The 13,723-nt window shown below is 37.5% G+C and overlaps 1 protein-coding gene across 1 annotated transcript in view; it reads right to left on the bottom strand.

Moving 5' to 3' along the window:
- med27 (mediator complex subunit 27) overlaps positions 1-13,723 on the bottom strand; it is a 98,198-nt gene that overhangs the window by 60,028 nt on the left and 24,447 nt on the right. Inside the window, exon 3 of the mRNA XM_073819448.1 lies at positions 929-1,059. Coding sequence (XP_073675549.1) covers positions 929-1,059 — 131 coding nt within the window. The remainder of the gene's footprint in view (positions 1-928; positions 1,060-13,723) is intronic.

The following is a 13,723-nucleotide window of genomic DNA, read 5'->3' as shown; positions in this document are numbered from 1 at the left end:
GAATTTCCTTGCTGAGTTTCTGAAAAGTTTAGGAGCTTGTCAAACTTGACAAAATAGCATTGGTGCATGTAGACTGGTTACAAAATCTGGGTTCAAAAACGTAACTATAAAAGGAATTCAATTTTTCATGTTGTTTAGACAACATTATATAAGGAACAAAGAGTGATTTTGGACACAGCAGTAGATATAGGACGTTACACATTGCAAAGGTTTGTTTCTTCTCCTTGTCCTTCAGCATCGGATAGCACATTGTGCTACGAGTACCCAGACAGGCATCAGAGCAAAGGAGAGCACTACAACTCGAAATAAATGAACAATCACTTTGAAGGACCTTGGAAAGAAAATAAACAGAATCAGATTAAAAAGAGCACATTTGCAAGGAGAAACAGGAGTGGTATCCCATCAGTGGGCTTTTCAGAGGGACACAGACCACCTGGGCTCCGCTCTCGTCTCTTCTATCAGTCCTTCATACTTATTTTCTGTTCATTCCCAATCCGTCTTTCATCTTCCCTCCAGAGTCCATGCTCTCTTCTCCCCTCTGTTCACCGAATCTCACTCTCAGAGCTGTATTATTAAAGCGTACGGTCTAAGACCCCAGTGACGCCACGGAAGACAATGAGCTATTCTACTCTGTCACTGTAATCAGATGAACCAATAGAGAGGAGGAGAATCAAGGGTCACCTCTGACCTGCTCCCGGGGTCTATGGACAAGCAGCTGCTGGTGACTTTAGTTGTCATGAATGTAGGTCTTGTGTTGTGCTTTTTAATCCTACATCTATGTTGTAGATGAGAATCAAAGACCATATGTGGTGCATTTACTTGTCAAAGTTAACAATAACCAAACTGGTTTTACTGGCCTATTGGTAGTATCATAAACTTTTACATCTCAGATTATGAGATACTGTTAAAAATATGAGCTCATACTCACTGTGTTGGAAGGGCGAGGGTGCTGGGCTGGACTTTGGGTCTTCTTTTGGCAGATGTTCCCATCTGATTGGCTGAGCGTTTGAGGGACTGTTGGTTTAGAAGACTGGACGCCAGACCTGCATGGTACTGCAACTACAGAAAGAAAAACAGATGTTTGTACTAGGGCTGTGAAATGACCAAGCACACCATTGTTTTTCTTGTGAAATTCCCAATAAGTTTGATGTGTCAAATGACCCTCTTCCTATTGAAAAAACAAAAGTTGGATCCAAGATGGCCGACTTCAAAATGGCCACCATGGTCACCACCCATCTTGAAAAGTTTGCCCCCTCACATATACTAATGTGCCACAAACAGGACGTTAATATCACCAACCATTCCCATTTTATTAAGGTGTAACCATATAAATGGCCCACCCTGTATAATATCCATGGTACACATTTTTTTATAATTGTGCAGTTAATTCTCCTATTGTATTTTCAGAAGGTTTTGGAATATTTGTCCTCTCACCAGATTTGTCACTACCAAAACTCAGTAATATATAATATAATAAGAAGGGTTATACTGAGCAATTTTAACAATATTTCAAGTGTGATTTTTGAGATTTGTTTGATTTTGAATCCAATTTTTCTTTGTAAAAGGCAAAAAGATGATCATACTGAATTCAATCTTAAGGATTCATTAGTTTGGATATAGACTGAATCAAACACTATCATCTTAGTTGATAATTTAGTAGTACACTTTCTTTTTTACAAAACATCACATGTTTTTCGGTCATGACAGCACATTTTCGGCAGTAATAGTTAGGCTTGCAAAGGGGTGGAAAATTTTCAGTAAATTTCTGGAAACTTTCCAAAAATCCATGGAAGATTCCAAAAAATCCTGTTTCTAAAATTTACTGGAAAATTTCCACCTTTTTGCAACCCCCAAAGTTGTGGTAGTTACCAAATCACATTATAGAATTTTAATCCACATACTAAAACATTACTAAAACATACTAAAACACTACAAATATGCATAACTGTAGTAAAAATGTGTTTATTTCCCCCAAATGATTATGTTCCCTTTTGTCACTACCGAAACAATGATGACATGTTTCGGTCGTGACTGCTTCAGTAGTGAAAATTTTATGGCATAACACCAAAAAAACAACAACAAAAAACATATGTCACTACTGAAACTCCACCAAATGTTTTGGTCGTGACTATTTCAGTAGTGACAATTTTAGATACTTTTGAACCTCAATGATGCTAATCAGCACAAGGTTAGCTAGCCTAGCACAGTTCTGAACAGTGGTACATGTATAAAAACTAAATGTTATGGAAAAACTACCCCAAAAGTGTTTAATTATAGAAAAATGGTGTTCGGTAGTGACGTTCCCTAAAGTTACACACAGATTATTTGTACTTTTAAACACATTTACCTCAAAATGATTGGGCCAATCTACTCACCATGTAGATATGACAGAGAGTGACGCAAATATTTCCTGATCATAAATGTAGCGGTGTAGTTAAAATCAGTCTCAGCCAATTGACTAAAACACGCAAATTTCGTTAGTGGCATACAAATGCGGGATACATTTTTTTACATAATATTTCATAATTTACAAAAAAATATATAAAGCACATATTTTATGTAAGCTTTTATGTAAAAAATAAAGTCATTTTTAAAAACAACAATGGAATAAAATGCTAAAATTATTTCAATATTATTATCATAAGCGTTAGGGTTCGGGAGAGCCACCTCCCAATTGCAGGTATCCACTAAATGATGATAATACATATTAAGCTTTCTGATTTTAAATATTATTGTGTGTTTAAATAGATAATATAAGGAACTTAGCAAACATCTAAGATTTGAATAACTAAAGTGTTTTTTGGTTGTGGGACAGCAGTTTGCACCAATTCTGTAGAACGGTCCACATATGTACACCAAAAGTGAACAATTTATTAGGGGCCAAAATCCGTTAGATTTCTTACTATTATTAGGGGCCAAGCACCGAAGGTGCGTAGGCACTTATTATATCCGTTAGAATTATTATTATTATTAGGGGCCAAGCACCGAAGGTGCGTAGGCACCTATTGTATCCGTTAGAATTCTTATTATTAGGGGCCAAGCACCGTAGAACCGCTTGCGGGAAAGTTGCGTAATTTGGCACACTGATAGAGGACAGTCTCAACATTAACCATAGCAAGTTTGGAGTCTCTAACTCAAACTCTCTAGCGCCACCACTTGTCCAAAATTTCACTTTCTTTTTACTAATAACTTTTGAACCGTAAGGCACAAAATCAAAATTCTTCTTTCTCTGAATCCTTGGGTCATGCCGAGTCGAATGAACACTGAATTTCAAAAATCGTAAGGTTTAGTTTTTTTTCTATAATTAATTGTTTGTAAAACCAACTTTTTCGAACTCATCCTAGACGGTTTGTCTGATTTTCACCAAAATTGGCTCAGATCATCTTCAGACCATGCTGGCAAAAAGTTATGGAATTCAAGTTGATTGGACAAACCGATCTCGAATAACGCGCAAATTAATTTTACGAAAAGTGTGCAAAAATGGATGTGAGGCCATATCTACACAACAGTTTGTAGTATTGAGACCAAACTTGGTGTGTGTTATAACAAGCATGACCTGAGGCTACCTGCAGTGTTTCGTCACAGTGCCACCTAGTGGTCAGGAGATACGAAAATTGGGTATTTTTGCATGCCGAGTCGAACCATATCCAATTTTCCCATTTCAGCCATTTTGAGTGTCAGCCATTTTGAATTTTGTCATAAAATGCTATATTTTCCAAACGCTTTAACATATTGTTAAGAAACTCGGTATGTGTCTTCAGCACCATGCCCTGGCAGTACTCAAAAAGTTTGGTGGCAGCGCCACCTTGTGGTCAAAAGTTAGACGGAAATTTAGAGAAATGCTAATAACTTAAGAGAAAAATGACATATTGTAATGAATTTGATCTCAAAATATTCCTTGGGTCAGGCCGAGAACACTGATACCAATTATGCCATAATTGGCCTAACTTCCTGTCCGCCATTTTGATTATTATACAAAACCTACTTTTTCGAACTCCTCCTAGACCGTTAGTCTGATTTTCACCAAATTTGACTCAGATCATCTTCAGACGATGCATGTCAATATTTGAAACCGTTTTCATTTAACGCATCAACGAATTTGCTGAAGCTGTATCTCTGCAAAGATTTGAGATATTTGCACCAAATTTTGTATGGGGCATTATCACCTCACAGTGATTACACCACATCAATTTGGTAACAGCGCCACCTATTGGTCAAGAGTAATAAACCATTCATTAACTACTAATTATAAAATTTCCAAAAATGCTAATAACTGTAGATAGCATTAGTCTATTGCAATGAAAGTAGTCTCAAAATATTCCTTGGGTCATGCTGAGAACATAGATGCCAAATATGCCACAGCTGGCCAAACTTCCTGTCCGTCATTTTGATTTATGTTGATAACCTACTTTTTCGAACTCGTCCTAGACCGTTTGTCTGATTTTCACCAAAATTGAATCAGATCATCTTCAGACTGTGCTGACAAAAAGTTATGGATTTCATGTTGATAGATGAAACCGTTTTCGTACAGCGCCACTACAAATTTTAAGCTTGATGCCAAAATGATTCTGAGGCTTTATCTCTGCAAAGCTTTGACATAATGACACCAAAGTTTGTGTGTGCCTTTGTCACCTCACACTGAACACACCACATCGATTTTATAACAGCGCCACCTGTTGGTCAAACGTAATAAGCCATTAAATCATATCAGTAGCCGTTTTATGTCATTTTTCAGTCGTTTTGACTAAAATCATCTTAAAATTGCTTCCTTTTACATATTGTTGCAGTTGGTCTACTGTTCCTGCCATGCTTAGCTCCTCATTTTCCCTTTGAGTGCTTGGCCCCGTAATTGCTGCTTGCAGCTATATTTACAGTTAATGTTATATTTTAAAAGTAGAGCTTTCAATTTGATTATATTTTAAAATGTAATTTATTCATGGCAAAACCAAATGTTTTACTCCAGTTTTCAGTCACATAATCCATCAGAAATCATTCTAATTCGGATTTACATTTTTCAACGTTAAAAACAGTTGCATTGTGGTACTCTTGTGAGCGCTTATCGAAGACTGACACGGAAGAGAAGAAATTGTTCAATAAAGTTGTTCTTTTTGTTTTCTTTGCACACAAAAAGTTTTCTAGTAGCTTCATAAAATTATGGTTGAACCACTAATGTTACATGGACTACTTTAACAATGAACAAAGTACTTACAGGTTTGGAACAACATGAGGGAGAGTAACTAATGACAAAATGTCTTTAAACCAGCAATCTACACAAATATATCTACCTTCTGCAACTACTCAGAGATTCATGACCAATCGGTCAAATCCGAGTCCCTCTGTGACTGTAACAAGCCCTGAATTCAAAAACTCAGAACACAAGTGTCCAGAGAATCTTCTGCAGCTTTACAAAGAACAGCGAAATCATCACAGCCTAATTGGGCTTTTATAAATTGTTTACCCAAAGCACAGTTCCAATCTTGTCAACAATCTGTTCTTCTGGGAGAAAGCACAGTTGCTTGCATATAGTACTCCATCACGTTTTCCTTGTGTTCCTCCTCATCTCCTGCCCACCTCCTCCCCCTCGCCTCCTGTCTTACTATGTTGAACGTAACATGGCATGTGTAATATCTTCGGCTTTGAAGTCGCAGTATAGCAGAAGCCTGTCAATAGCTCTTCTGCTCATGTGATGAAACCATGGGAAAGGTGTCCGCTTCCCAGAATGCTCAGGTGTAGCACTCTGTCACTCAAGTCAGGACAGAAGTGAATGGATGTGACAAAACTCTAGACCTGATACTACAGAAGTCACCCTGCATGCGTAACCAACATCTGGGCAGTTAAATATTAGGAAATTGCTTTCCAATGGCACCAATGGTTCTACGAGCTACTTGATCGTAAATCAACTACTTTTAATAATGAGCAATTTATTGCTTGAGGAACTACACCTTGAAAGGATCTTCTCCAACACCGCTGCTCTGTGCTGTCAGCTTACTGGGAAATCTCAAGAAAATCAATAGTCCGCGAGAAACACGCTGGTAGCAAGCGAGGCTGATCGTAACACAAGCGGTGACAAAAGCGATCTCATCAGGCTTCAGAATTCATCGGCATGCACCCCCACACAAACCGGGCTCTTAAATTAGAGCTCGCATAGGCCCGTGCCTCATTAATTGCTATTAAAATATTCCTCCTATTGAGCTAATTAGCCATGTTCCGAGGCAGCGGAGCGACGTTCGCTGAGTGAGAAGCAGACGGCGCAGCACTCCCCCTGTTTAATTTGGCTGACCAAAGCAGCTGTGTTAACGGGGAATTATTTTAATTAACTGAATCTCCTTTTCGTAGCTAATGAGCCGACTTGGTAAGGGCCAGATCTTGTACAAGCGTAGCGTGTACGGTGGGAAGCTGGGCTCCAGCTGTATAAAAAGCCCTTGCTAATAAATAAAAAGCCTACATAACAAGGTACGAAAAAAACAACACACGCATAGAAGATGCTGTCAAGATGGCTCAGGCGCCTTTGAATGTCAAGTGGCTTGAGAGATTTGGTGCATTAAAAACATCCACATCAATCGCCGTTGGTTGAAATATTGGTCCCTGGTAATTGTGTAGTTAGTAGTATACAAAAACGAGAGAACAATAATTCAAAATACTCTTGTGACAATATGACCTGGCAATATGCTGAATATTTATGATAACCACCTTATTTTTTCCATAAGAGCGGGTCATGGCCATTTGTAAATTTTATGGGTCAGGCTTCCAGTGTCATTCGAGTCCAGCTATTTTCAGCTGTACAAAACAGCTCGTTTTGCTGCTTGATATTGCAAATTGGTGTCTTACCATATTATTTTAATGTGTTTATTAATTATGAACACAGTGGTTTGTGGTGCAAACTGTTTTACCGTTTACTGCACATTGTTATTCCTTTTGTTATTTCTCTATAGCGGCTAATGAACAGGAGGCTTTGGCCATTAGCTTAGTTTTGTGTTAAAGAATAAGGTGAATATTTGTGAGATTCCTGGAACTAGAAATGGTGAGTTCATTGGTTGCAAAGCATTGATTAAAATAATGAACAAATAACACCACTGTATAGCCAACAGAAAATCAAATCAATTTAAGAAACATTTCTTTTTCTCTAGATATTGTTGCTGCCTATTATACTACCATATTTTTTAAAAATACACTACCATTTAAAAGTTTGAGGTCAGTAAGATTAAGTAGTAGTACAGCAAAGGTTGCATTAAATTGATCATAAGACATTCAAAATGTTATAAAAGATGTTTATTTTAAAGATCTTTCAATTTATCAGAGAACCCTGAATTTTTTTGCTTGTTATCGAACAAAAATATTAAATGGCAAAACCCTTTCAACACTAAGAACCATCATTAATAATTGAACGCCAATATTAATTGATAAACCTTTGTAAGCATTTCTTTCAATAAAATCCAAACTAATTCTAATGTATACTCATCATAATTTTCTATTAAAATGTCACCTGCATCAATTCTTGTATTAAAAAAAAAATCCTGGGATATTATATAGTCTCATCCCACATTTTTCTTGTTGAAAATCCTCTTAATCAGCAATATAACAGAAGTAAAATGGGTTGCAAACTTCTGTGACTAAATACAGTGGTGGCCAAAATTATTAGAACGCTAGTATTTTCACCAGCTAAAAATGGCTTTAAGTCAGTTATTTCTATCCTTTGCTGTATAGTCGTGGCCAAAAGTTTTGAGAATGACACAAATATTAGTTTTCACAAAGTTTGCTGCTCAACTGCTTTTAGATCGTTGTTTCAGTTGTTTCTGTGATGTACTGAAATATAATTACAAGCACTTCATACATTTCAAAGGCTTTTATCGATAATTACATGACATTTATGCAAAGAGTCAGTATTTGCAGTGTTGGCCCTTCTTTTTCAGGACCTCTGCAATTCGACTGGGCATGCTCTCAATCAACTTCTGGGCCAAATCCTGACTGATAGCAACCCATTCTTTCATAATCACTTCTTGGAGTTTGTCAGAATTAGTGGGTTTTTGTTTGTCCACCCGCCTCTTGAGGATTGACCACAAGTTCTCAATGGGATTAAGATCTGGGGAGTTTCCAGGCCATGGACCCAAAATTTCAACGTTTTGGTCCCCGAGCCACTTAGTTATCACTTTTGCCTTATGGCACGGTGCTCCATCGTGCTGGAAAATGCATTGTTCTTCACCAAACTGTTGTTGGATTGTTGGAAGAAGTTGCTGTTGGAGGGTGTTTTGGTACCATTCTTTATTCATGGCTGTGTTTTTGGGCAAAATTGTGAGTGAGCCCACTCCCTTGGATGAGAAGCAACCCCACACATGAATGGTCTCAGGATGCTTTATTGTTGGCATGACACAGGACTGATGGTAGCGCTCACCTTTTCTTCTCTGGACAAGCCTTTTTTTCAGATGCCCCAAACAATCGGAAAGAGGCTTCATCGGAGAATATGACAGTCCATTCGCCATACTTTTTGCAGAAGATCAATCTGTCCCTGATGTTTTTTTTTTTGGAGAGAAGTGGCTTCTTTGCTGCCCTTCTTGACACCAGGCCATCTTCCAAAAGTCTTGGCCTCACTGTGCGTGCAGATGCGCTCACACCTGCCTGCTGCCATTCCTGAGCAAGCTCTGCACTGGTGGCACTCCGATCCCGCAGCTGAATCCTCTTTAGGAGACGATCCTGGCGCTTACTGGACTTTCTTGGACGCCCTGAAGCCTTCTTAATGCAGTGGAAAGTTTTTTTTGGGATTAAGTTAATTTTCATGGCAAAGAAGGACTATGCAATTCATCTGATCACTCTTCATAACATTCTGGAGTATATGCAAATTGCTATTATAAAAACTTAAGCAGCAACTTTTCTAATTTCCAATATTTATGTAATTCTCAAAACTTTTGGCCACGACTGTAGTTCTTCTGGATTTAGTCTGTCACAGTTTGTTCTGTTTCTCCATGTCATTCCAGACAGACTGGATGACGATGAGATCAGATTTCTGTGTGGAGCACTGGCTGTTGTCCGACTCCTTGTGCAAACAAAAATCTCACTGGATTATTGCAATTAATGGCAAAATGAATGTTTGTAAATGTAAACTGATATTTCCTACTGACACACTACAACAAAGCTAGAAATAACTGACCTAAAACCATTTTTAGCTGGTGAAAATACTATTGTTCTAATAACTTTAGCTACCACCACGGTACATAAATATCAAAATATACACTGAATATTGTCAAAAGGCTGAAAAATATTGAGATACTGACCAAAAAAAAAACACTTTTAAAACTATGACATCCAAACCTAAAGGGTCTATGTATTTCTGTCAATTAGAGGAACCCAAAGCAACATCTACAAAACAAAACCTTGAGTCTCAAAGAAGGACAGTAAAAAAAAAAAACACACACACAGAGGCAAAGGACAAAAGATGTGGAGGACAGTGGAGAATGAGTACGAGAGAGAGAGACTTAGAGGACAAGACAGGCATTACCCAGAATACTGTCAGGCAGCTGAGAGTGTCATCTCATTGGGGCAGTTGAAGATTAAAGCACGGGGTCAGAATCTGACTTGTGAGAGGATGCACAGGACAAGCACACACAATCAATGTCACTGTCAAATGGAACAAAACAAGACAGCCTCTTACACTGGAAGCAGACACAATCACAGAAGCACAGAAAAACCATTGCATGGTGCTATACCACATTATCATGCTATAATCCACTTGAAGACGTTACACGCCCCGTTTTAAATAAGATAGTTCACAAACACACAGACGCATTCCAAGGAAACCTTTGGAAGCACTTTACTTAGAGATTGTGTATGTGTGTGTTTGTACATTATAAAGCTGGTCAAAATATCATTTACTATACTTTAACACATTTTATCTTCAGAATTTCTGACATAAGTTTGACATAGAAATAATTTGAAACACCTACATGCTATTTTTTTTTTAAAGTTTACATACACTTGATTCTTAATACTGTGTTGTTACCTGAATGATCCACAGCTGTATTTTGTTGTTTTGTGATAGTTGTTCATGAGTCCCTTGTTTGTCCTGAACAGTTGTTCTTCAGAAAAATCTTTCATGTCCCATAAATTCTTTGGCTTTTCAGCATTTTTGTGAGTTTGAACCCTTTCAACAATGGCTGTTACAGAAAGTTCAAATGCTCACTGATGCTTCAAAGGAAACATGATGTGTTAAGAGCTAGGGGTGAAACCTTTTGGAATTGGGCAAATTTAACTTATTTTGACGTCTGGGGAACATACGAGTATATTCTGTAGCTTCTGAAGGGCAGTACTAAATGAAAAGAATATGATATTTAGGTAAAATAAGAAAAATCTTTTTGTTCAAAAGTTTACACCCCCGGCTCTTAATGCATCGTGTTTCCTTCTAAAGCATAAGTGAGGATTCAAACCTTCTCTAGTATATATATAAGCCCCTCAGTTGTCCTTAGTGTCAAAAGATGGATCTGAATAATTAACATTTTGCAGATTCTACAAGGTGTATGTAAACTTTTGACTTCAACTGTATATGCTTCAAGAGTCGTCAAATATAATATTGCCCTTTTTCCTTTTTTTACCCCTTTGCCCTGTAACATTTAAAAACACTATATTCTTAAAGGCTTCTAAAAATATATATCTTTTTAAGAGGACAGGGCATCCTCCAGCTCTCTGCAACACTCCGACTGCAATGCATCTAATTTCTGATGCTTTAGCATTTAATACTATAAGCAGACCTAGAGGACTAGTACTTATGCAAGCGAACGTCCCTGCATTATTCCATGCAACTAATTGCACACGCCCATCAAATCCAATATCTATTCAAAGAAGCTTCGCTGAGGAGGGAACAGCAAAACCATGTAACGAATATTAAGTGCAAGTTGAAACAACTCTCTTTGATCATTCGCCGCTTGTAACTCCGCAACGAAAAAATGATGAAATGACTGTTTGTATGAGTGCATCTTTATCTAAAATCCCCCCAAAACTTTACATAGCCTTGAGGGGAAAATTGTTTCAATTTGTGCAACTCCGTTCTGCTCGCTTTTGAGAGGTAGACTACTGGGAGAATGTAGAGAGTGTAGAAAGGACAAATTATAAAATCACATTTAACTTTTACCAACACTGTTTAATTTATAATCAGATTTCTAAAAGCTATGGCCAGTTGCGAAGCAAAAAATTGTCATTTTGAGACTGGCTTCTGGAAAACTGTCCCTTAAAAAAAAACTGATAAAAACGTTTGCTAAATGCCAAATTAGATCTTTAGAGAGTAAGATTAAATACGCAATTTAATATACATTTAAACCCTTGCAATTTATAGCGCTCCATCTAGTAGGAACAGCTCATCAGTAACTTGAATAAACTGATAAACTGTTAGAATGAATAACCAAGACACAGCAGCAGCTGAAAATATTACATAAAGGCTGTTACATCCATATGCATAATCTATGGTCTCATTAAAAATATTTAGTCACAAGTGATAATTAAGATATTAATCCCCATGCAATGAGAGATAGAAAACAGACACCTCGAGACTGGAAAGGTGGAAGAGGGAAAGAGAGATTGACGGGCGGAGAGAGGAAGAGACAGCAATGCTGCAGTCAGGGGGTTAATTAATTTTTAAATATCAGCCAGAGATCACAAGGTCTAGGGTATTTTCTATGCCTGGTTCTCATAAATCAGGGTTATGGGGAACGCAAATGAGATGAGACATATTCCATGCAGGAAACCCATTTGGATTTAAACAAGTTTCTACAGGCAGTGATTGAATAAGGAAAGAGAGGCATGTAATATCAAAACAGTTTTAAAGGAACAGTTCAACCAAACATAAAATTATATCTGCTGTATGCTGTTTTTGTTTTTGTTTTTGTTTTTTAATGGAACTACCATAAAAGTAGTGTAGATGACTTTCAAAGTGAATCGCTATTGAGTGACAATCTTACTTTTAGTCAAAAGTCTGAAATCTCTAGGGCTTTCCCCCAAATATTTGATTAACCATTAGTCGACGAGAAGATGCTTGGTCATCCAAAATTGTATTAGTTGCAGAAAAAATAAATAAATAAATAAACCCACAGAAAGTTAGGGGTGTCAAAAGTTTTCAGATTTTAACTGAAAGGATTATTGCCACTTTCTTTACACACCGGCGCATTTAACGAACTAACAAACATCAGTGTGTATTTAACAAATGTCTTTTTTTGTTAGTAATTCATTTAAAAGACTGAAACATTATTTTTATTTGGTTGAAAAGACTGGCTAAAAGCACTGAGTGCGTCTATCTGGCTCAGCACCATTTTCTTTAGCAATTTTACGCAAATATAACAATATTGTGAGTGCACATAAATAATAATAGTAGACCTTTTGCAGTTTTGAATAATGTATTACTCTTACCTTTATCAACAAAAATGGTGTATTTTAGGTTTCCACTGTTAAGGAAAAATGCAAGTGATCGCGCTTGTGCTTCCATGTCAGCTGCAAAGCCCGCTTTCGCTTTCACTCTCCGCACAAACAATTGGATATGCGTCTAACAGCGCACATTTATCTAGGTTAAATGTTTAAATTAATATTCTGAAATGCATCAAGTGTTTTATGTCTATAGATTTTATTTAATGCAAGTCGTGTTGAGGCTAAATTGATCAAACATGCTCAACTCATTGCCGCTGACCACTTGGTCGTTAGGTCATTACTTTAAAAAACAAAAGCTTGAATTTAACAAACATAAAATGTTCCAAACATATTTCTAAATTAACTTAAAAAGGAAACAAAACGAAATTTAGCCACTTTGCCATTAGAATCCAACACTGAACTATTTAATGGCTGCAACAGGAACTGTTCTGATAAGTTGTCGGACAAGGACGGAGCTCGGGTCTGAGCGTCTCAGTCTGGGCTCGTGCAGGACTCTATTCGTTCCCTCGTTTCAATTAAATAAGATCCGAGCGTTACCTCTTGGTTGAAATCGAAGTCGCTATGACTATAGCGGCAGCTTTTATAGCAAAAGATATACGGTCCTTTTCTGTGGTGGAAATCCCCGGGTTTCGCCACCTGTTAAATACAGTGGAGCCGCGATATAAGCTTCCCTCACGCAGTCAATTTTCAGAAAAGATTATGCCGGAACTCTACAACGAAACCAAAGCCCAGGTATTTACTTTTGTGTATTTGTTCTAAATGTTGCTGTTGTCTTCTGTGCCCAGACTTTAGTTTTGTTTGATACATTCAAGAAGTGTGTTTTCTTTGAGAAGGTAAAATTTAAGTTTCAGTTCACATATTTGACTATTTGTATTTATTAACACAATTGTATATATTTGAAGTAAAATTGAAAAATTAGTATGCAGTGCATCGTCAATGCATCGTGATGCATCGAGCTATTGTCTTGAACCGAATCAATGACATAATCGTAATCGAACCGAACCAAGACCACTGTAGGTTCACACCCCTACAGAAAGTGGCATAGTCACGCAGTCCCTGACGGACAAATCGTTAACAGCTGGTCTATGTCGTAACATAGTACATCAGGCTGGACATCCAAACACTCACCTATCATTAATCGACCTCAAATATGGCTTTTCATATAAAGCATATAAGTAGTAGCAACTTTAAATGGCTGCCCCATCTAATGTTAACCTAGAAAATGTGCGCAATTCAAGTGTCTGTGCGGAGTGTGGCAGCTGAATAGTAGCGCACTTAAAGGGGTCATCGGATGCCCATTTTCCACAAGTTGATGTGATTCTTT

The sequence above is a fragment of the Garra rufa genome, chromosome 15, assembly GCF_049309525.1.
Source record: "Garra rufa chromosome 15, GarRuf1.0, whole genome shotgun sequence".
Classification (NCBI taxonomy): Eukaryota; Metazoa; Chordata; class Actinopteri; order Cypriniformes; family Cyprinidae; genus Garra; species Garra rufa.
The sequence above is the reverse complement of the archived record's forward strand: the minus strand, read 5'-3'. Positions and strand labels throughout refer to the sequence as shown.